Source organism: Hippoglossus stenolepis, chromosome 18 (genome assembly GCF_022539355.2).
Source record: "Hippoglossus stenolepis isolate QCI-W04-F060 chromosome 18, HSTE1.2, whole genome shotgun sequence".
Lineage (NCBI taxonomy): Eukaryota > Metazoa > Chordata > Actinopteri > Pleuronectiformes > Pleuronectidae > Hippoglossus > Hippoglossus stenolepis.
This window is the reverse complement of record NC_061500.1, coordinates 14,113,135-14,137,800: the sequence shown is the minus strand read 5'-3', so window position 1 is coordinate 14,137,800 and position 24,666 is coordinate 14,113,135. Positions and strand designations below refer to the sequence as shown.

Here is a 24,666-nt window from a genome sequence, read left to right as displayed (position 1 = left end):
GAGATGTGGTCGAGTAGCTGCGTCTTTATTTCCTGTTATTATCACACAGAACCGAGCTGACAAAGAAAAACAAGTGACGCTGCTTCCTGTTGGCTTCCGTCCGCCTGTGAAAGCAGGAGTCATGTGCTCCAACGAGTCCCGATCATCGGGGGCAGAGGCACAGGGTATGATGGCATGCACAGCAGACCTGGTCACAGATGGTACATTTAGGCGCCCCATAGGCTGCCTGCTGTCAGGACACACACGTTACACAAGAAACACAGTTTTTTTTCCCTGCGCTTTCACTTCAGACGTGCTGACACAAACACCTCCTTCAGGTCCTCCTCTGTGCAAATATCACTGATACACTCTTTGGGTATCTGACAGATTTCTCCATATTCCTAAGCCTGTTTTTTTTCCCATTTTGGCTGTGGATGAAACAAAAAATAATGTATTAGTTCAAGATCAAAAGTGATCACCTGGATTTTTTAACTGTGCCCATTTTCTGAGGAGTGGGTGTAAATATCCAGATCTGTGGGAAATGTGAGAACGCCTATAACCTTTGAGTGCAACAGATAATTGCACTGCGTGGCATCAGTTTCTGTTCCCAGGTCTGCAGGGAGGCTCTGAACAGTCTCACTTTTTTCTTGCTCTTTCTAAATTGACCTTATTGACTCCATCTCCATCTCTTTCTTGTGATAAAGTGCTTTTGGCAGATCTCATTAAAGCTAGACGCTACGTCTAAAGGAGGTTTATCGCGGATCTCCCCAAGGCCTGGCATCTCGTTAGCAACATGGAAAAGTTCTTGAATCAATCAGAAATTTGAACCCCCCCCCCCGCTGTTCTTTGTCCTGACAGACTTTAGATGTCTTAAATCTTGGTAGTTCAGGGGTAAAAAAAAATGATGTGAGTTTCTTAAAAAACAAATATATAACTCTATGTGTAAATAAAAGTGAGGACTGCTAACTTGTGACAAACTAACCTGAAAAAGGTCCCCTAAGCAAAAACAATACAAAAACAATAATTTTAAATATTATAAAATTATTTTCATATATTGTTTCTTTACAAGACCGGGGCCACAAGATTGGATTATAAAGGGCTTCTCTCGGGTGGTATTTGTACTCAAGAGTTGCAAAAATGTGTTGTAAACATTTCCTCAACACACGTGTAGTTTGGGTCAAATTAAGTACAACTAGAATGGCATTCAGTGGAGCACATATCTCTCCCAAGGCCCAAGCGTCCCCTTATGAAACCTGGTGTTTTATTTGGATCTGCACATAAATATCTGTACCCAACATGTACCTGATTTTTTTTCATCAAGCTCCAGGAACTATTCATGAGAAATCAATGAAAATGTTGAAAGACGTCCTATCTCAAAAAAAAAAAAGTCAGGAATCTGCCCCCTGATCCGGATCCACACCAAAATTGTATTGGTTCTTCCCTGAACCCTAATTCATCCTTTCACCGGGTTTTGTAGTAATCCGTCCAGGAGTTTTTCTGTAATCCTGCTAACTAACGATGAAAACGTGACGTCCTTGGTGGATGTAACAGCTCATATGGAGTGAATCTGGGGCTTTGTGGTGCCCAACAAACCTGGATTCTTGTGAGTCATATATTCCTGCTCATGTCTATCAACTCTGCTTTTTTTTAGGGCACGTTATGACTTTTAATTTCTTTTTTAAATGTCAACTCACATTCTAGTCCCTGCAAAGTCACGGGGCTTTTGAAAACAGAAACCTTTCCGGGGAAAAAACACACAACAATCGTTTCCGTATTTCAGGAAAGAAAAGTTTTCCTTTTTTTTTTCCATCAGTACACAGTAAATACATAACTGAAGCCTTCACTTGAACATTCAGACGTGTGACAGTAGCTGACACAGTGCTCCGCCATCCATGAAGAACGTGCTGGAAAGGGATAACTGTGAGGGGAGCGTTGGAGAGAGACACACACAAGAGCAGAGACCTCAAAAGAGGTGGAAATATACTTCTTAACCTTTTTTATAGAGAAACTGGGGAAAGCTTTTTGAAAACTGAAAGAAAAAGTGAAAATCCCCCAAAACGTCAAGATATTACAGATGAGGGACAATTATAATTGCTTCTTAGAGAATTTGCATCTGCTGTGAAGCTGCAAAATAAAAAAATACAGACACAACCAAAATCAGGTGTAGCTCGGACCAACTTGTGATGAGAACAGACACGACACCAGTCAGCGTCAAGATGGGTGACAAGACAACTCCCCATATCGTCTTGATCGCCCCCTGGTGGCTGGCTGCAGTATAGGTCATAAAGCCTGTCTCATCCATGTTAGTGGATGGAAAATGGACCAAATAAAAAAATCTAAGTACATGTCAAATAATTTTTTCTCAAAATTTGTTCGTGTCATTTTAGGTAGTTTTTATCACACCGATGTTTGTTCGAATGTAATATTTATATTTAAGTTAGGCTTTATTTAAGTTATCAGTTGTCTGTTGCTATAAAAACGCATGATTGACAGCTGGGACTGACTCATGATTGGTCGAAATGTTTGGCTTCATTTCTGGATAGTGAGAGGAAGTGTTGACGCGTCGTCCATCTTTATATACAGTCTGATAACAATTAAATGCGTAACACCAATCTTTATCCTGACCTAACCCTATTCTTATCCCAAACTTTAAAAAAATTGTTAACTTTCACCTAAAATGTCCTTACTTCATACAGTAAGGTCTATGTTCAAAATTGTATTCATAAATATATGAGTACAAGTGCACACGCACTCACACACACACACACACACACACACACACACACACACACACACACACACACACACACACACACACACTATTAATACTGTATATGCAGTGACTATGTGAAGTACTTTTCCCCCAAAGGAGGAAGGCAGTGTTTCAGTTCTTTTTGTCAGTTTGTTTTGTCAGACCCTGAGCTCTGCTGCCTTCTAAGCAAAACTCTCAGTCTTCAGGTGACTTCAACTACAAGTATGTCACTGCTGGAGACGATGTTTACTCTGCAGAGTTGTGCGTCTCTTAAATGACAGCGCTTCGTTGTCGGTGAACTCAGCTTCCTTCCCTCGTGGTACTTCGTTGCCAAGTATTCTTTTATGCCTGATTTATTTTTTATAGACTTATTCCTTGCTCCAAATTCTCTTGACCTCCATATTGCCGAGTGCTGCATCTCTCTCAGATCTCAATTTTAATCAGTCCACGTTGGACAGGGTGAAATCAGAGAAGTGGGTTTGTGAATTTCCCCCTGCTGCTTGAAATAAATGTCAGTTTACCTCAAAATCCTGCTTGTATGCTCCCGAGTATTAGGGCAAATTTCCTATGAGGGACAGAATTTCCCCTTCTTGATCACAAACTGTTTTATTTCAGTCTCTCGTGGTGACAGGTACTACTTTATGCCCCAAATTTGTTTTTGGACAAAGCCATCTGGAGGTATGTGGACTCTGCTGTTTCCCGTGACTGTGAGGAATGACGGTCAGGTCCCTGGAGTCCTTTAATGGCTAAACTTTCTTCACATGAATAAAAGTCTCCAACTTGCTGATGAACACCCCCTGCACCTGTGTCACCTGTGGTTTTGGCATATCATTGCCAAAAACCACTCACCAGATGTATCACTGATGAATATGCAAACGTATGCATGCACAACCTTCCAAACAAACACTGATATTTGTATTGAATTTGGAAGGTTTTTCACATTGTAGTGCCAAACAGCATCCTACTTTCGACACATTATTTTATTTTTATATACATTTTTTATATATAAATTTGTTAATATTATATTCATAAAGTTGACCTCTCCCAGAGTGCTGGCCTGGTACTGCAAATAAATAATTAGTGCAACAGCGCCCCTCTGGGTTCTCATATATTTTAACGGCTCCAGGGCGTGTGGTCAAGGGTGGAATTGCACCCTGAAACTCTCAGCAGTCCTGTGGATTCGCACCTGTTTGATCTGAAATAACTGACGTGACAGAAGCACAGGACGAAGAAGAGAAGAAGAAGAAGAAACTGTGAAGTTAGTATCACAACAACATGTCTCAGGTGCTAACACTTAGCAAGACAGCTAGCTTGTTGCTAAAGCTGCCCATGTTTTTGTAAGACCATAGTTCTGTGTGCGAAGGAAAAACAAAATGACCATCACAACAACAACAGCAACATGTGGGAGGCTGCTCTGTGTGTGGACAAATTCAGCTCCATGAAAGAGGAGAGGAGAACTTCTCCATCAAACAAGGTGAGTCAATTAAACCCCTCGTCTGCCATTTTGTCTGTTTCTTTGCTTTCTGCTTTGTGTCCAGCTGGTTTAAAATGTCCCACCATTAGCTGCTGTGTTGTGGTCACGACTGGTTGTGGAGGTGATGACAGTGAACATGCCATTGCTGAGTTTCCTCTCTGACCTTTTCCACTTATTTGTTGTACACTCATCTGTGCTTGTGTTAGTGACCGGAGCAGAAGACACTGCAGTTGTTTGTGAGTTTTGTTTTCATTCTGCCTTGACACCATCTTCACTGAAGGCTCTGTCTCAGCACATTATGCTGAAGATACAGATGAGAGTCGTGTATTTGAAACATGCACTGATGCTTTCTGACACCAACACAAACTTTTAATCTCTGCATGATTTTAATATTCTTTTTGTCTCCTTCCATCCGCTGGTGGTTAATTAGTGCATGAAGAACATACAAGGAATATTCTCCATCTTGTCCTATGTTAAAACAGGATAGCTATTTTGTTTGAAAAGGCATAGAGGCATACATGGCTTTCATAGTACTGCCATACAAGCCAGTGGTGATTTGAGCTTTTTTATATAACTTCTGAACACTGAGTCTGAATTATATCAGCTTGAGCTTTGTAAGTGGTTTTCCAGTTTCAATCATCTGATCATAATGCACATCATTATATCTAATAACCCTCTGTTTTAAGTGATGTGTGATTACTGTGGATAAACATTTTACTTTGAGTTAATTGAGAATTAAGGGGGGTCTTTACAGCTACTTACCTATTAATATCTGTGAAGCTTTGCTGAAAAATCCAGACACATTAGATGCTAAAGGCACTACTCCGAAACAAACTTAATTTTCCGCCTTGAAGCATGCTGACGTCCTCAAAAGCATTGCAAAATTTACCAAAACATCAACTCAGACAGAAAAAACATCCCTTTCAACACACAAGCTCTGACTGTGACAGTAATCTTAAGAAAATGCAGAGAAATTGGACTGAGATATTATCAAAGCGTGTCACGACATATTCCATGAAAATCACTGCAGATGCTTCTACCAACAAATGTTTAAACGTTGTTAGGAGTCACATTCATGAGCTTTAAGCCACAAGCATCCACTCTTGAATCTCCATGCAGCTGTATGTCTTCAGGATCAGCAGAGAGGGCAGACATCTCATCCCTAAGTTTCTGTAACTGGCAACGGGAGCTCTGATGTCAGCCCCACTGCTTCACTGAGCCTGACAACTCAGTGCATTGACAAAGATTTCTTTTTTGGCCTGAAGCACTGGCGTTTTGAGGGTCACAAACTGCACAGCGGCAGCAGTTGCTCAGACATATGTCAACATGTTTGAAATGTGGCACCCTGATGCTTTAGAAGTGCATGTGCTGGTTAAGGACAATGCGAGAAACAAGGCTAAGGAAATGGAAGACAGCCAAACTATGGCCCATGGTACTGTAAGCACTCCGCACTTGTTTATTTAACAGGTGGCCAACAAAGTTTTCAACACAAGTGTCATTTTGAAGGCTCCAGCAGGATAAAACAACAAGGTGGAACAGTGAACATAATATAGTGAAGGAACCAAAGCAAATATAAAGTGTAGCACACTGTAACCTGCCATTCAGGAGCTAATCATAGCTATGTGACCAGAATCTCTACATGAAATGTTGCTTTAAGGAAATACTGATGAAAATAGGCTCATGCGATGCATCTTGAGCAGGTGTTATTCTAGTGAATAGTTGTTAAACAAGGTGGGCAATGCAGACTGAAGCGCAGCCAAAAGGTAGAGGCTGTGAATACATTTCATGAAATTAAATCGTGTCCTATTCAGAACCTGTACTTGGGCTCAGGTAAAATGATCATTATGAAAGCCTGGGTTGTGTGAAGAACATTGTCAATGTCCATACCAGCGTGATGTTTACGTGGGAACTGAAAACTGCGTCGCCGGTGTGGAAGTTTTTCACACTTTCTGAGAGCGACTGTCGGATTGTAATTTGCAACAAATGTGCAAAGGTTCCGAGAAGGGGAAAAAGATTTATGTTACATGGAGGCCAAAGTATAGAGAAACCTTCCTTACTCTCATGCACTAAAATACATACATAAGCTATCCTCAACCTTTTTATTTTAATTTTTTGAGCATAATATTCCATTTGCTTTTGTCAGTTTTTATCAGGCTTTCGGTTCTATAATGGCCTTTAATTTTCGAGTGCACAATTTTATCTGAATTGCTATTTTAAAACATTGACATGTCTTATTTGAATTCAAAATATTTTATTTAAAACCTTTGAAGGAGAAATTGTCCTCCTCCACCTAAGGATTTTTGATGTACTTCACTAAAAAACTAAACGAACACTCAGAACTGAGTCAGAACTATTTTTGTTGTGTTAACAATGGAATATTAATTCATCCATATTTTCTTACTATATTTTGCAATTTTAACCCTCAGGTATATCACTTATCACTAATTTTAAAGTCATATGGCTCTAAGGTTTTAACACACTGAGTAAATTTATGTATTAATGGTGAATAAGTGATAATGAACAAAAGTATCATATCCAGCTATTCAGTGTGATTTTGTCTTATTCAGTAGTTTATCAATTCAATGTGATACCCGCACTGCAGACTGAGAGTCTCATGGTTGTTGCAGACATGCACAGTGGAACATCATTATTAGACAATAATGTTAGTGGAGCAGAGATTGCATAATCAGCATACTCTGATTACATGGCATTAATTGAAATAACTCTTAGCTTTAGGGGGCCGACCCATTTCTGCCTCCCTCTACTCAACTAACCCAGCTATGAGTTTTTATATATTCTTGACTTATTATTTAAATACAAAGTTCTTTTAATTCAAAGAGTTCCTCACTCTCTCTCTGTCTCTCACTCTCTCTGTCTGTCTTAGTGTTTGTTTAGAGTTGTGCCTTTATCTACAGACGACCAACTGAACCATCCCTGTCCTCTGTGCCACTTAACTCTCTGTAGTCACTGTGGGTCTTTGTTGATTTGTCCAGATTTTTACTGTATTTGTGTCGGTGGGGTTTCTGTTGTGAAGCTCAGTTTTAGCATTGGTCTGTTTTCCATCTAATAAAGTTTTTATACAGTTGTTAAATCAATGTCAACCCATTTTTTTCTCCTGAAAGTTATTGGCATTCATGATGACGATTCGGTCGTATGGATTTAAACTTGTGCTTTAGGGGAGTGTGTGCTGCAGGCTTGTGCTCGGCACTCCTCGGTGTCTGGCAGTGCTTCTGGGTGTCTTTACAGATTTCTTTTAACTCAGCCTCAGGCTAGACGCCTCAGGTAGACACCTCATCAAGATGACTGATAGGAACTTGACCAGTTAATAGGGAAGTGAGTGAGACTACACTCTCTGCTGACTCCAGGCCCAGAGTCGCATACTGTATATTTAATTTTATCCTATTATAGTTTTAGTTTCCATTTGTAATTAATGTTAGTTTATGTCCTTGAGGGGATTACCCCCTATCAGATCTGTGTTTGTTCATTTCAGCGTTCACGCATAATGAGGACTTGACTAAGGGAAATACGACGTGTGCACTGTGCAACTTTAACGCCAACCAGAGGCTGTTGCGTCCACATTAAGTTTGTGGCCTGGTAAAGCATAAATTATGCATCTAATTAATGCACTTTTATTCAGTGATTTTCACAGGATCAACACACACTGCTGACACACCACTCTAGCGATGACAGGTGCAGTTTTAAAGTATAATTTCATACAAACATAGTGACTCCGCTCATCCAGCTCCATATCTCTGCACCTGGCTAATAAACAACTCATTTATTTTAGGGGAATTCATGTTGATATCTCCTATTCTTCCTTTGTGAAAATGGAAATGCTTACACATGTAGTTGCAATTGCAAAAACTACACTATATTGATTATCAAAAGGATTCTCTCCAGATTGACAGCTAACAAAGCAAGGGATTTCAGCATCAACATCTTTGCACAATCTCCTTCAAGTCGAGTCTATTTCATATGCACAAAAACATTTGTTCCCTTTCGTCAAGATTGATTTGCATGATGCAACTTATTTATCAGAAAGTGTGTCTGGATACTGATTATTAGATTATTTTTCAAACATTTTGACAATGTACATGTTTATGAACATAACATATACAGTGTGTGTGTGTGTGTGTGTGTGTGTGTGTGTGTGTGTGTGTGTGTGTGTGTGTGTGTGTGTGTGTGTGTGTGTGTGTGTGTGTGTGTGTGTGTGTGTGTGTGTGTGTGTGTGTGTGCGTGTGCGTGCGTGCGCGCGCGCGCATATGTATCATGCCATTGATGGGCCATTTAATCTTTTAAATTATTTTTAGTTTTGTAGCAAATCTGTTTTTAAAAGATTGTTTTTGAAGAAATGTATAATTGATTTGATAAAATCCTTCAGCATTTTTTATTCGACTGTATTTAGTTATTTTGTTTGTTGTTTGACTTGAAGCTGAATATTCTGCTCTGCCCAGAATCAAGTGTTTTGCTCGTCCTTCCTCTTTCCTTGGTTGTTTGGACTTCTCAAAGGGCAGTGAAGTTGAACTACAGTCAGATGTCAGTGGAGCAGCTGCACAGGAGTGGCACACAGCCTTTTAACGGAACAGTAGACAGAGCACTATTGCCACTAACCAGCCCTTGTCAAGTCTTTGGAAAAGATCCTTGGGCCTCAGCCACAGGAGGTTATTTTAGAGACTCAGAAGCACAGATGGTGCAAATATTGACATCATCATTACAGATGGTTTTAATAGTTTAGCAGTGCATTATGGACGTTCTCATAAAGATTGTCTATGTAAAGGGCCCTCAAAGACATTTCTAATATGTCAGTAATCATGTTTATTTTTGCTTGCTATCAAAATGTTGACTATAGAATGGAGACATGAACTGTAGATGAGATCCAGGGCAGGAGGGCTTTCTGACTATTTTCTGCTTATTTTGATGTAAAGAGCCTCTGCTGTTACTCATTTCCTTCACGTACTTCAACCTTAATGCATTTTACCCAGAAGGGTTGGTTAGGTGCTTTCTCTGAAGTTGAAAGTAACGTTGAATTACCATGTTTAATTAAGTTTTACTAAATATAAAATGTTTGTTGTTTTATCATCCTAAACTAAGCTCGATAAAGGAGAGTTGCTTGCAAAATGAGAATCAACATGATGGTCATATGATGTTCTACTCTTGGCACAAAGTGGTGCCAAGCCCAAGGCAAATGTCTTCGCTTGTTTCAGACTGACGCAGTTGTCCAGCCTGCATGTTATTTAAATAAGAAGGGCTTTTTCACCCATCTGAGCACCCATTGTAGAGATGGTCTTCAAATGAGGTGTGGTCAGGCACGATGTTGGCACACTGCTGTTTAGAGGCAGTGGAAAGTGATTGCCCTTTTTGTCTGAAGTTTGTGGGACAGGATTTCAATGTTCTTTTAAGGGCACATTGTCAAGTTAGTGATACGCCCCTACACAGGTGGTGGACATTGATGGTCTATTTTCTATGCAGTGGACGTTTCTCTCTTACTACCTGGCAAATTGTCAATTTTTATGGCTATAGAAAGGTCTGATTGATTAGTTTTCACACTTGCATGATAAATTCAGTTACCAAGTACAACCCCAATGCGCTGGCACAGCAACCTTTTTCATTGCTGTGATTGTGTCTCGCAAAGGTTTGCTGCTCTGCAAACCTTTTTACGAAAGATGATGAAACATGGGATCAGTTCCAGTGAAGCTCGAGAGAAGCACACAACCCTAGAAGAAATCAGGTCATGTACAGGAGGTGGTAGGGCTGTACAAAGTATGACTGGCAGAGTCCCATGGGCACACATGGCGTACGTAACTGGCTTGTGTATCCCCAAAACAAAGGATGTCTGAAAAGAAAATCTTGGGGCAATCAAATGAGGAAGCCTTGAGGACCCATGTGAAATCTACAGCCCAAAATAATCCAAACAGGAGGCAGTGGTACAGCTGGGGAAACAGTACAAAGATGACAGGGACAAATACAGACATTTTCCACCAAATTCTGAGTCACATGCAGGAGGCCAAGGACAAACTTATTCAGCCGCTGTTCTACCACATTTCTGATCTCTTTACACAGACACACACGCCAGCGTTGGCAGGTGCTACAGCCCGCCTTTATAAGTCAGTCGGAGATCAGATGATAAGTGTTATGCTCATGCTATGGCTGTGACAGTATGTATCAGCAGTACTTTGCGTTGCTCGTCTTCTCTTTATTTAAAAAAACTGCTGGGATGTCTGGCAGTATGTGCCTGAAATTTGCTCAAAGCGCCCACTCACTCTCTGTAAAGAGATAAAAAGATAAAACATACATTCAAAGATGATTTACAGCTTCTTGTACGCTCAATATTCAGCTTTTCAGAAGATTGAGGAAAAAAGGGAATTTTTGTGTTGTTCAGAGTTAACTCTCATTCATTTTTTTATATATCTACGATCATCTCAAAGCACTAAAGCACAGTGTTGCTCCATTTTCATTTCATTAGGTCGGTTGATCTGAATATTTGTTTACTACTGTAATAAACACTGATGTTAAAACTAGAGACTGTCTTGTGATGGATCAGGCCAGTGGCATCTCAGTAAATATTACAATATTACTATTACATATCGTGCGTCTGTACAAAATTACTCAACAACACATGGACCCATTTTCACCAAACTTTATAGTATTATTACTTGGGAGAGTAAAATGATTAAGTTTTGGAGCAGAGGAGGACGACAGCACACACACACAGAATGTTCTGTGACAGAGCAGGACCGGTGTTAAGCCGAGGCCTGTCTGCCTCCCTGCTGCAGAGTTTTCCTTACCTTGACTTTGGCAGCCCGTCATCATCTCATTTGTCCCATCAGTTTCATAATGATCCAAAAAATTCCAGCACAATATACAAAACACAATATATATTTTCAACATTGTATCTTTTTTTGTGCAGGTATACGTTGTTGTAGAACTGTGTGCAGCGCTCTTTGCCCTGCCGTCGCTCTGTCACTCTTTTTCTCTCTCCCGCTGTCTCTCTCATCATCGGCATCACGGTAAAACATCCATTAAGCTCTTCCCTGGGGAAACAGAATTCAGCAGACAGACCTGCCCTGGCTGTGCATCTAGTGCGCATTATAGGGAACTGCTTCCCTTTTCACAGGGCATTATTGCAATATAAACAAGTTAGGGTTGCCTGATGAGGTATATACAATGCACCTGATGGACATCCCTTGTCCCTCCAATTCTTTATATTATGAGTATTCATGGGTTTGACCACCCCCGTGTTAAAAATCGGCCTTCATTTTTATCTCAATCCCTGCATCTGTGAAGTTTTGTGATTGCACGGTAGTGATGCTATTGCTGTCCTCAGACAGATAAACATTACGTGTCCCCCACACCCACACACACCCCCACACACACACACACACACAAACAGACACACTGTTCCAGTCTTACTTGTCAGATTTCATCCATGAAAACTTAACTGCATTGTTTTTTAACAATGGGTGATGGAATGTTTATATTTTGTCAAATTTCAACATAGATTATTTTGTTCCATGAAGCAAGTGAATAGAAAAAAATGTCCCCTGTCATAAATGCACAAACACTTGAATTTAACAGTCTGCATGATATCCTTCTTGGAAGCATCCCGTAGCTTTAATGTTTTTCAAGGAGTCCCCTACATGAATAAATAAAACAACACAGAAATGCTGCAAGTTTTGCAGATCATTGAAACTGTGGGAAACACAATGGAAGTTTCCATGGGACACAACAAACTGCAAAGGCTAATGCTAGTATGTACTTAGAATTAGCTCTTTACTGTATTAGATTCACAAAATGAGTGTTAACAACTAAAATAAACACTGTTAATTCTTTTTCAATTATCATTGAGAGGTGGTTAATAAAATAAGTTGTTATGAGTGATGAGTTTTCAGTGTCCAACCTGGAAATTTCTGTTGTGTTGCTTTGACTATAACTCTCCATATCTTAAATGTGACATATTTGATGTTAAATTCTCGTTTACTTTCTCATTTGTAGTGATTATTTGTTAGCACTATATGTGTTGCAAATGTGTTTCTGTTGTTTTCTCCCTTTTGCTTTTGTTCTAAAATAATATTTTCACATTTTAGGATTTCAGGAAAAAACCCTGTCCCCATCCATTGTATGCCAAGAAAATGTTTTGCATGCAACGCCCCCATCAAATCAAATTTTGAGGTTTTCACATTCCTGTGAGGATTAAACAAACGAGGTAGCCTATGTGTTAATTGTTGAGCTCTAGAGATCCTGATAGGTGGGCGACATTACAGGACTGTTTGGTCTCGGAGCCCAGCGAGTCAGTTCCCGCTGTTCCCTGTCTTCATGCAAAGCCAAGCTAAATGTCTCCTGGTTGTAGCTTCATATGTACAGGCATGAAAGTGGTATCAATCTTTTCATCCAACTGTCAGCAATAAAATATTAAATTCTTCCTTTGATTTAGAGTGTAAACATAAATGTAAATGTGTCATAATCTCAGAGTTTCTATTCTTAGAAGGTAGAAAATATAAAGGAATGAATTAGCCTATTTTTGTCCATGTATGTTTATTTTATGTGATGGGTCTCATTTTAAACTGAATGTTGTTTTCCCTTGGTCACAAAGGGTATGTTTGTACTTTGTGATAACGTCATATTAAAGTCATTAGTCATACCTGGTCTCCACAATGAGATGTGTTCCTTTTATCGTTTCTCAAGGTTCTGCATTAATAAACTATTCCCTCCCAAGTGTCACTTCTTGACACCATTCAGATGAGCCCTACACACAGAATAGCTAATAGAGAGGAGTAATACCAGAATCCTTGTCTTGTCATTTCTCAGAGGCTTAGTCTCCCTTTTATCTTTGATGTAAACTGTATTCTGGTGTAATGCAGCATTCATGTTTCTTTATCCACTGTGTTCCTGTGCACACTCAGCAATGGAAGGTTTCTCAGTGAAATTACGTTTTCTTTACAACAGTAAACTCAAAGGACATTTTTGCTAAATTAATTATATCACTTGTAAATATTAGTGATCTCGAGGAGCGTTAAAGAGGAGAAAATTCGGCCCCGGCATCAGTCGCTTAGAATCGTCTCAAGGGACCATTGAGAATCAGTGGATCTCCACTGTTTATATTGTGGAAAATGTATTACTAATTAGTCAATTTCTTGTGGTGCATCGGCAAGTGACATTCTCAGATATAAAAGCTCCTTGCAACTTTTGTCAGAGTAAAATAATTTATATTCTCTGGACAGTAAAGCAGTTCTTTGTGATTGTCACACAGGCCGTTGGATTTCTAGTTGGAATAATCCATTTATAATAATGAGCATTCAACACCATGTCCAAAGTGACTGAAATGGATCAAACAGATGACTTGAAGTGATGGCGCTCTTGTCTCATCGCGTTCGATTTCTCTTTTTTTCACCCCACTGGAAAAAGAACTGTTTACAGCATGTAGTCATGAACACTTGATTGAATGGAAAAAAGTACAAGCAAGAAGGCAAATAACAGTCATATTTACTGCAAGGTTTACACTCAGTGTAATAAAATGCTCATTTGGAATAGTTGTAAATGCCATTTTTTATAATTTATTTTTATAACTCCAAACAAAAATAATTTCTACAAAAAATAGTCAAATAATGTCATATAATATTGATACGTGGTTGATATCTTTTCTCTCTTTTTAAACTTCTGATAAGTTAAATTCTCTTAAACTCTGCTTCCTGAATACTGTGTGAAGATAAAATCTCTCTAAGTGTGGCAACAATCACTCATTCCTATAACAACCATAATAGTGACTAAAGATTTTTTTAATAATTTGTAACCCCCTGGATATTATATAATATGTATAATCTCAGCGACTGTTAGTGGGCACATTAGATACAATGACTGACGATATAATAAAAAAAAAAAAAGAAATGCAGCAGAAGTAGAATAAATGTAAAATCAAGTCTCTTCTTTCGAGAAGAAATGAAACCTGGTTAATATACTATGTAGGCCTCAGCAGCAGAATCAAATGCACAGCCCGCCTCCCGACCCGTCCATCGTGTCCATGTGTCTCGTCCGAGTCTGACCACACACACTTTGGCCATCAGTCTAATACATGTGACATTCCTAACTCAACCAAGAAAAACAAGAAAGAAAAAAAAAAAAAAAAGTCCTTGTGGTTACAACAGCCATTCCCTTTGTAGTGAAACAGTGGTGATTTAAGTGTTTCGTTTATGCTTTTTGGTTTGATGCACATTGCTCCAGCTCAGGAATAAAGGGAACAGTGGTTGGTATGAATTTTTTCCCCCTTCGTCTGCATCTCTTTTTTTCTGAGGTCGCTCCCCCTTTTCTTTCTGTTTGTCCTTCTTCTCACACCTGAGCACACACTTGGTAGCATAACAGTCATGTGAGGTGTGTGTTTGTGTGTATGTGTGTGTGTGTGTGTGTGACTGGAGATACAAAGTGTTGTGTGAGTGTGTGCTCTTTCGCGTGTGCTGCAGTGTGTGTTCACCGGGTCCATGACTCAGACGGCCCTACCTACTCGGGGTCTCCGCTCGCCTCACGGACACACACATATAAACACACTCCTTGGTCTGAGGGGGGGTTTTTCGTGTCTCAGTGGGGGGTTAACGTGGCCAGCAGGTGGGCTAGCAGAGTGCAGAGCAGCAGGTTGGCCGTAGAGAGGTGCAGCGAAGAGGCAGCGTTGCAGTCTTTGCCCGCCTCGCAGCGGGGCTGTTGGCACAGTAGCCCCTTAAACTCTGGAGGACAGATGCACTTCTGGTTCTGGTGGCAAGTTCCTCCGTTCTGGCACAGGAGCATCTCGTCATCGCAAATGTTAGCTATGAGCGGAGATGAAGGAAGGCAGAGAGCAGCAGAGGGGGGGGAGCAGTGCAGCGGAAGTGCAGAGGTGAGGAGAATGAGCGAGAAGTTAGGAATAAAGAGGGCGCAGCAAAGTGACAGGTGGTAAAAGGATATTGGGGGAGTAAAGAGCACAGAGACGAAAGAAAAATGTGTGGCAAAGTGAAAGACAGATGGGGGAGGATGGGAAAAAGTCATGATGGGAAGCAGTGATACAGGGGCAGGAGAGGAATCCAGGGCAGAAAGAACAAAGTAGAAAAGAAAGCAGGAGGAAGGAAAAAGGCATGATAAATTCTCCAGTCTTTGCCTCAGGGAAAACAACAGGTAACACCTGCCTTTTCTGTTTTTGCAGGCTCTTTTCTCCGTCTGTTTTTCTTGAGCCTGCACTTTCTCAGGGTCACGTTAAAATCATCGTCTTAGACCCGACAGAAAATACAGTGCATGCGTGATGTGTTAAGTAATGATTGGAGGAACAAATGGCATCGTTAAAACGCCATAAAAGGCATTAGGAAAAGCACAGGGGTAGTTGTACTGCGCAAGATACTTGACCTAAAAATGTTCTTCGGGAAAATAGAGGATCAGGCTTCCATGACAAGAAATAATTACATGAGATAACATTTCTTATTACACTAGAGATAATTGGCTTTGCTGAATTGGAGTATTCGGGGTAAGATGTCAAACCCGAGACATACTGTGTTTCTATATACTACAGTGTGTCCCATATTATAATGAATAAATCCACATTGGAAATGCATGCCTGTGGAGGTTTAATGTGTGTGTGTGGGGAGGCTATATTTGTGACTGAGGCCCCTGACTTCATGGTTGATGGTGGGGGACGAGGAATCCCTGTAATGGGGTTAAGGTGTGACAGGGTCATCCATTAAAGGAGCAGGTGATGCTGCTAATGAGCTACATGATCTATTCCCTCAGGAGTAAGGGAAACATGGGTTCACCTGGAAAAGCACAACATTTCTTAAACCCTGAAGTTTTTAGACAAAAAAATATCAGAATCATACTCACAGTGACAGCCTTGTTTCCAGTAGTAGCCCGGCTGACAGTCGTCACACTTGGCCCCTGTGGCGCCATCTTTACACTGGCAGAAGCCTGTACTGTTACACCGGTCATGAACAGAACCCATCTGGTTGCAGTTACACTCTGAAGGAAAAACAATAGAGGGAGTCATACCTGATACCTGCTGGACTGATTCCCACCTCTTGTAATTTGTAATTTTTGCGGAATTTTAACGTAAGAGTTTTTGGGGATTTGATCTTAATAGTTAAACAAATTTAGCTATTTGTATTCACACCACATGCTTGTCTTTGGTATTGAGGTGCTTCCGATCTACAGTACTGTCCATGTAAGGAGTTTCTTTAAAGAGCAGAGATGTACCATCATGCTGCCGGGATTCAGACTTAACTTTTTAGAACAGTCTCAACAAGTTCACTGACATAGGTTTCAGAACAGAAGAATGAAACTGCCCTTTGTCAGAAAGTATCTCAGATGTTTGTGAATCTATTCCAATAAAAAAATAGTTATTTTAATTGTCTGATATTTCAGAAGCAGATAAAATGAATTTGGGGATCATTGTGGTATTTGAACAGCTGAGGGTCTTTTTGTTAAAATAAATTATGCTTGAACTTAATTCTGTGGATTCAAATACCCAATCAAACGTCACAAAATCACATTTGCCCTCAGAAACGCGCTTAATCCTCCCTAACAACTGACATCAATAAAATGTTGAACATCTCTTAGTTGTGCTAAAATGCTAAATGTGTTGTGAGATTCATGTCCCGTCAGTCTGACAGAGATTTTACCCTCAAGTGTTCAACTCTTAAACACAAGATGATATCGAGCTTCTCTTTGGATTAGGTAGAAAAAAACTAAATTCTCTGTGTCTCTCTGATGTTGGCACATTATTGTCATTACAAATACATATATTTATAGAAGCTGCCTGATATCCACATCAGTGATAGTTGGTAGCACATCAGAGATGGAAAAAAAAATGGCAGAACTGCACTGCATTTGTCAGTTGACTGGTGATGAACCAAAATGTCTCATCATCACGCGAGGTACGCTGATAGCTCATCTGTATCCAAGATCACATTAACTTTTTTTAAATTCATAAAATTGAAACGGACTGAGACACCCAGATTACACAATCCCAGCCAGAGGTTATCTGTGTGTTTGTGGGTCACGGGCATTAATACTGGGTTTGTAAGTGAGCCACTCAGAGTGACTGTGTGTGGATGATGTGAAGCTCTGTGTACAGTGTGTGTGTGTGTGTGTGTGTGTTGGAGAGTGAGTGGTTTCTTGCTTTGAGAGATGATGGTGTGCCATGCTCAGTTTGCCAGTGTGCTGGCAGAAGAGCTAATGGGCCCTTATTTGTGCTGACTCCAAAGCCTGGCCCTATGTGCTCCCCAGGCATGGCGAGTTTACCCTCCAACCCCCTGCAGTTCATCTACAGATGGATCCAAATCAACACCAGATTTTCACACAGCTATGCAAACCGATGACCTCTTACTAGGACGTGCCCTTAATAAGGTAGTGAGTAAGGAGCGTATCAACAGTGCGCTTGGTGCTGCTTTAGGCCAGGCGTGAGATTGTTGAATTTCAAGTCCTTGTGCAGGAGTACAGAGCAACATAATTTACAATGAACACAAAAATATGTTTCAACATAGAGAACCATAGGTTCAAATTTCAATTGTCTACGCTGACACGCCCATCATTATCCTCGACACACTCTCACTGTCTCCCTGTGGACTGACCGATGCAGACGCTCTCATCGTCCAGTTCAGCAGAGGCGTTGCGGAAGTATCCCAGTCTGCAGTGTTGGCAGTTCTGGCCCCTGGTGTTGTGTTTGCAGCTGACGCACGTGACGATGTTCAGGTAGTCGATGTAGCTGCAGCGGTTGGAGTGGCCGTAGCACTCACAGTCTGAAACAAAAGAGACAGATTCAAACCCTTTTCTTTAGGGAGGACAGTTCTACATTTTTATGTTAATCTCAAAGTTTTAAATGTTAGAAAACGTGTAGAGGGTTGCATTCCTTCTAGCCGCTGCGTTCTCATAGGAGTTTTCAGTGATGGCAGGAAATGATAAATGACCTGCACTAACAGATACTGTATGTCTGAAAGGTTTAGTTTGAACTGTCAGTGAACAAATGAATGACTCTGTGTTTTATGACTCGTCATTCTGACTTTATATTGGTTCAATAAAGACAAACCACTCCCTCTCCATTACTACACTCACAGGTTTGCTGAGTCTGCTTCACTGTGCTGCACTGATTACTGATGGGAATTCCACTATGTGTGTGTGTGTGTGTGTGTGTGTGTGTGTGTGTGTGTGTGTGTGTGTGTGTGTGTGTGTGTGTGTGTGTGTGTGTGTGTGTGTGTGTGTGTGTGTGTGTGTGTGTGTGTGTGTGTGTGTGTGTGTGTGTGTGTGTGTGTGTGTCTGCACTGGTGTGTGTGTGTGTTTGTGTACATGCTTGTTTGTGTGCAGGTGCAGTAGAGGCATGTTCATTTTGTCTGGGAATGTAATTGCATTACCAGATGAGTAGCTTATTAGATACACAATCATAACCGAGGGAGTTTGAGTTGAGTGATACAGTACAGCTGCACAGTTCGATTTTTTTTTTTCACCCTGCACCTGGCTCCATGAAATCTCTCTTACCCCGATTAACCTGCGAGAGAACCTTACCCTCCTCTCTTTTCGCTGTTTGTTCTGCATTTACAAAGACTTAAATTCTCTTTCATAACGCGCTGCGCAATCAGGGCACATTAATTAAATTTTCTCTTTGTAATTCATGAATTATCTGCGAGGATTTGATTGCAAGTTTTACTGTACATGCTTGAACGCTTGTTAAATTAAGACGTCTTCCCAATTTCACACCCTGAAAGCAAAGCTAAAAAAAAAAAAAAACTAAGACCTTTTGTATAATTTTTCCTCAGAGAGAGAAATGAAACCCCTAATGTCATTTACCAGAGGATCTGCTTTGTGCAGAGGGGTGCAGCGAGAGGTGGAGGGTTGTTGCTCTACATTCTCGCTGCGATTATCTTGGCTGAGGCTGGTACCTAATTAAGGTTTTATTAAGCTTTAGAAGTTGGCTGCAGTCGTGTGCTGCAAGGCATCACTGTCCTCTAAAGAGGCGTTTACCAGGCATGTTTATGCAAATACACATTTAAATGCACATTAAAAAGTCGGAGTTTAGCTGTTTAATCAGCCGTCACATTATTATTTTATTATTGTTTGGTTGATGATGCCAGCTGAAATATTAATGAGCTGGTTTAAAGGAAGCCAGCGAGAGGAGCACCATAAAATGCCTCACTCAGCACTGAGGGAACCGTGCGAGCAGTGGGGGAAGAACTGCCTAATTAAATATAAATGGCAAATTACTCCACAGACTAGAGAGGCAATGGGACATTGTTCCACAAATTAATGTTACGAGTCAAGATGCTGCTTTATTGGTATTCATCAATTGTGAATTGTTAACAGTCAGAGACAGTTAAAGCGGTAGAGAGAGAGAGAGAGAGAGAGAGAGCAGCCTGCATCAGTCTGTGAGGTCGAAAGAATAATGGTATAGTTTGCTAACAAGCATCCTGTGTAAAATCAATACACAGAAATGTCAGGGTGGGCTGTTGTTTTATGCTTCAATATGAACTTCCAGTCTAAATACTCACCTTGATCACACACATTAAGCCGACACAACCAAGAGGGAGTCACAGATGCATAGAGAAAAATGAGCAAAATAAAATAAAGACATGAAACATGCAATGAAAGGAATTTTTCCACAGGTTTTATCCATAAAAAAACTGCAACAACGCTCTAGTCAAACTAAAGGACTTAAAAATCCAGTGATCTGAGGATCTAACCAAGCCCAAGTCTCGCCTCTGGATCTACAGACCACATGCTGCTCATGTTGGTCTCTTACCTTTGAAATCATGGTATATGATCCCAAACAACTGTCTGGCCTGGGGCTCTCCTGAGATCAAGAGTTTCAGAAGCCCTTGAGGGATGAAGGAATCTTTGTGTAAGAGTCGTCTGTGCATCATTCACCGTGCCAGTCATATACAGCGCTAAACCTTCACTCAGACGGACAGACTTCATCTGTTGAAAAATATTCATCGACTGCAGAGAGAATGTTTAAACCCCAAATTGAAAACATTTGGTATGATTTGTCTCAAATCCCCCCCACAAATCAATGAATACATAAAACAAAATTAAAAATTATGATAAATTGTAAGATTGTATTCCACGCTGATGATACGGGGAACATTCAACGAAGAAAATTACTCAGCAGTCGGCTCAAATTATTCAAATTACAAGAACAGATGAGATTAATGATTGAATCCCAGTTAAATGTTCAAATTCTACCTCTTCTCTTGTTCCTTCTCTCTCTGTCTTCACACTCTCTCTTTTCCCAGTTTCTAAATGATGAGCTGTACTACAAAATCTTCTAAATCAATGTAGGATTATCTCAGACTGCTAAATATTACAAAGACGACTGACAAGATATTCAAATGTTGGGCAAAACCTTTCCTAATATAGATCCAGTTCACATCTTCTAATATAATCTAAGTGTGTTTACAAAATTATCACCGAAGTGTCATAAAGTGCAATATTTGTATACTATTTATAAACAGCTAATCAGATAAAGAGTATTTAAAACTGAAAATTGAACAATGTTCTCACTGTTCTGAACAGTGTAGATATATATAGGTATATCTCAAGAGCATCTTCAATGTCAAATCAATCTTTCTTTTCTAGTGTCCCCATTTCCCCCCCTTCATCCTCCTTTCTGCGTTTTATTTCTTGCCCTTCAGTGTCAGTCACTGTCTCAGTTAAAAATACGACACCACTTTTGGAACCAAATAAAGATTTAGCCTCGTAGCTTACGCTGACTGACAGGTTATCATGTAGTTGAAAAAATAGATTTAGAGACTTTTGTTATTTCCAGTTTCCATCTTTCACTGTGAAGTGTCAAAAGTTTAACGCGTGGTGAAGGTTTATCTCCTGCATATCTACTGCTCTACATCTATGATTTAATATACATGTTACTACCACTACAAGTAGAAGAGATACCTCTTTTATGAGCCTTTCTCTGTGAAAGCTCCTCCTCCTCCCTTTTCTCCCCGTGCTCAGATGAGGTTGTTGTTTTGTGGCCATGTGTTTCATGTGCGTGTTCCCCAAAATTGTGGGAGACTGAAACGGCACAATCATTGACATAATGAGCAAAAACATGAGGCAGATTTTAGGACAAGATTACCACCACTCAACTACTTACAGAAGAGATACCTTCTCTTTTTTCTCCCTGCCCATGTGAGGTTGTTGCTTTGTGGCCATGAGTCTCATGAACGTCTTGTGAGGGACTGTTACTCATATGAGGAAATATTTATGTCTATTTTGCAACAATCTAAACAATATAATAAAACTAGAGTGGCACTCAGTAGAGCGTATACGACTCACAAGGCCAAGTATTCCTGTTAAACTCAATCTAGCTGCATCACATTGCACATACTAGAGGATATCAGTACTCTAGGACTACAGGATTTTTGTAATCAAGATCCACAAATTCTTCCCTGAGAAATCTGGGAAAGTGTCAAAAAATGCCCTATCTTGCAATTTAGGAGAAAGTGAAAATACATTCCTGGATCCGCAGCAAAATGTATTGGTTTTTTGATCACTGACCCATACCACATTCTATCACCAAGTTTTATGTTAATCCTTTTAGTAGTTTTTGTAATCTTGCTGACAAACAATTTACAAACAAACAGGTGAAAACATAAAATTCTTGGCAGAGGTAAAATGTCTCTCTTTTTTCTGTGTGAACTTAAGCTACATTCATGTCTGATTTAAAAAAAAAAACAAAAAAAAACAACTCTTTTATTCAATATATATTCTAAATGTAACAACTATATTGTTGAACAGATACAGATACATGAATTTATAATGTGTTAATCTACAGGAAAACGATTCCCCCACTACATATAAAACTGCTACCTTTTCTTTCTTTGGGCTTCTCTTCCCTGTGCTCAGATGAGGTTGTTTTGTGACCATGTGCGTGATCGTCAGACTTGTGGGAGACTGAAACACCACAAATGTCATCAAAATAACATTTTTTTTAATTAGACGGATTTCTTCTGCTCCAACGTTTTAGTTAACGGAGGCTCATTATTTCTCAGTACAGTGAGGTCAACATTTACTTTGCTACCACTATGTCCAAAACAGATACCTTTCTTTTCACTGGGCTCCTCCCCGTGCACATGTGAGGTCGTTTTGTGGCCGTGAGTCTCATGTACATGCTCCTCAGACTTCTGGGAGACTGAAACAACATTAATGTAATGAGCAACGATCTAGATACATTTCTGCCACTCCCATGTTTTCCCTCTCTGAAATGTTAAAATATTATTTGCTTGGTCTTAAATAAGTCTAATTATAAATAGGTTTCAATTATGTTAATGTTCATTTAACTTCCATCAGGCTTTACATTTAAAAAAAAAAAAAGAGAAATGGTTTGGCAGTATGCATAGTTTGTAATGTCTGAGTGTTGTAGTTCTTTCTTAATGATGGACATTAATACACTGCAATTAATCTACAAACAAGACCAACATGGAACCGAGTCTACAAACACGGCAATCAGAATTGATTGCAGTACTCTGGAAAGAATACGATACCTATCGTCTCTGCTTGTAGTTTATGAGGTAACGTGGCATATCAGAGGGTTAATCTCTACGAGGCTACTTCACCTTATCTTAAATTATGGGGAAGTATGACTGGTCTTCCTTCATCTTTTGCATAGGTCTTAAATTGAATTCATTATTGTCTTAATAAATCTTAAATTTAACTTGTTGAAATCTGCATTATAGTGAGGTTAATTTGTAATAAATGTATCTACTACATATTTTCAGCTTTCCGAAACTACAGTTTTTATAATTACAAGGACATTGCTACCACTACATATGAAATAGATACCTTTTCTTTCTCCATGCTCCTCCCCATGCAAAGGTGATGTGGTTTTGTGTCCATGAGTCTCATGCACATGTTCCTCTGAAACAACATTAATGTTATGAGCAAAAACGTTGATATATTTCTGCTGCTACCACGTTTTTGTTTTTGGGGCACATTTTTTCTCAGAACAGTGTACTACATATTTACATCCTTGCTAGTGAACTATGGTATATATAATAACAAGAGCATTGCTACCACTACATTTAAAATAGATACCTTTTATTTCTGCTTTTCTTTCTCCATGCTCCTCCCCGTGCACATGTGCTGTTGTTTTGTGGCCATGAGTCTCGTGTGCATGATCCTCAAACTTGTGCAGGACTGAAACATTCATATAATGAGCGAAAAATATTTCTCCTGTTCCTGTGTTTAATCTTTTTAGGTCACCTTTCTTTCTCAATACAGTGAGGTAAAAGTGTAGTAGACATGTATTTATGTTTACATCCTTGCCAGTAAACTACATTATATATAATCACTCCAACATTGCAACCACTACATATGTAATAGATACCTTTCCTTTCAGCATTTCTGTCTCCATGCTCCTCCCCATGCACATGTGATGTTGTTTTGTGGCCATGAGTCTCATGTCCATGCTCCTCAGACTTGTGGGCGACTGAAACATTCACATAATGAGCAGAAATGTAGACATATTTCTCCTGCTCTCACGTTTTAGTTTTCGAGGACCCTACGTAAACTACACTATATAAAATTACAAGAACCACTGCACATAAAGAGATACCTGTGTGATCCTCCACGTGCACATGTGAGGTTGTTGTTTTGTGGCCATGAGTCTCAAGTATATGCTCCTCAGGCTTGTGGTGGACTGACACAGAAATGATCATCAACATAAAAATCACAATTCAAAAATCAATCTGCTGTTGTTAATTTCCAGATGGCCATTTGTCACTACACATGAAAGAGATACCATTTGTGTCTTCATGTTTCTCTCCATTGTGGGATAATGTTAGTCACATGTGCATGTCCCTCAGACTTGTGGGAGACTGAAACACCACGATTATCATGAAGACACAATCTGTATGCTGTTCCCTAAGCAAAATAAACAATAATGCTACGACACTACGGTACTATAAGATTGAACTATAACTACTACAGCTTTATTAGATGCCTATTTTTTCTATGAGCTGGGAAGTACAACTTATGGCAAAAGCTGGGGACTGCATCGCAAACTTCAACATCTACATTTGCAAGGTCATTGTGAAGATAACTTTGCGTTCACCTTTTCTTTCCTCCCCGTGCTCAGATGAGGTTGTTTTGTGGCCATGCGTCTCATGCGCGTGCTCCTCAGACTTGTGGGGGACTAACATATCACAGTTTTCAGTCACATACCAGCACATATTCACATAGTACTTTGTTTTAAGTTGTCATGAGCCCTTTTTAATCAAAACCTGCCAATTGTAGTGCAAACTGAAAGTTTATCGACTGCATACTTCTATTACGACAGATACACTACATTGCAACTAGAAGAAATACCCTCCCATTCACCTTGTCTTACTGTATGTGCCTCCTCGTGCTCAGATGAGCTTTTGTGGCCATGAGTCTCATGTACATGTCCCTCAGACGTGTGGGAGACTGAAACACCACAGAGTTACAGGGGACCATTTTTACTTGTGCCAAAATCTAACTCATTCTGGAA

The 24,666-nt window shown here is 39.9% G+C and overlaps 1 protein-coding gene across 6 annotated transcripts in view; it reads right to left on the bottom strand.

The window, feature by feature from the left end:
* Positions 1–13,665: 13,665 nt before the first annotated feature.
* The window catches only part of ntng2b (netrin g2b), a 66,867-nt gene continuing 55,866 nt past the window's right edge, over positions 13,666–24,666 (bottom strand). For 4 of the 6 annotated variants that reach the window (XM_035184391.2, XM_047344396.1, XM_047344397.1 and 1 more), the window contains exons 21-33: positions 24,516–24,602; positions 24,250–24,330; positions 23,752–23,835; positions 23,524–23,625; positions 23,232–23,333; positions 22,980–23,054; positions 22,240–22,329; positions 22,008–22,091; positions 21,090–21,209; positions 19,939–20,013; positions 17,780–17,947; positions 16,035–16,169; positions 13,666–14,995 (exon numbers count right to left, since the gene is read on the bottom strand). In XM_035184391.2, the coding sequence (XP_035040282.2) occupies positions 14,772–14,995; positions 16,035–16,169; positions 17,780–17,947; positions 19,939–20,013; positions 21,090–21,209; positions 22,008–22,091; positions 22,240–22,329; positions 22,980–23,054; positions 23,232–23,333; positions 23,524–23,625; positions 23,752–23,835; positions 24,250–24,330; positions 24,516–24,602 (1,427 nt within the window). In that variant the 3' untranslated portion in view covers positions 13,666–14,771. The remainder of the gene's footprint in view (positions 14,996–16,034; positions 16,170–17,779; positions 17,948–19,938; positions 20,014–21,089; positions 21,210–22,007; positions 22,092–22,239; positions 22,330–22,979; positions 23,055–23,231; positions 23,334–23,523; positions 23,626–23,751; positions 23,836–24,249; positions 24,331–24,515; positions 24,603–24,666) is intronic. The other 2 variants (XM_047344399.1, XM_047344400.1) reach the window with 2 other exon arrangements.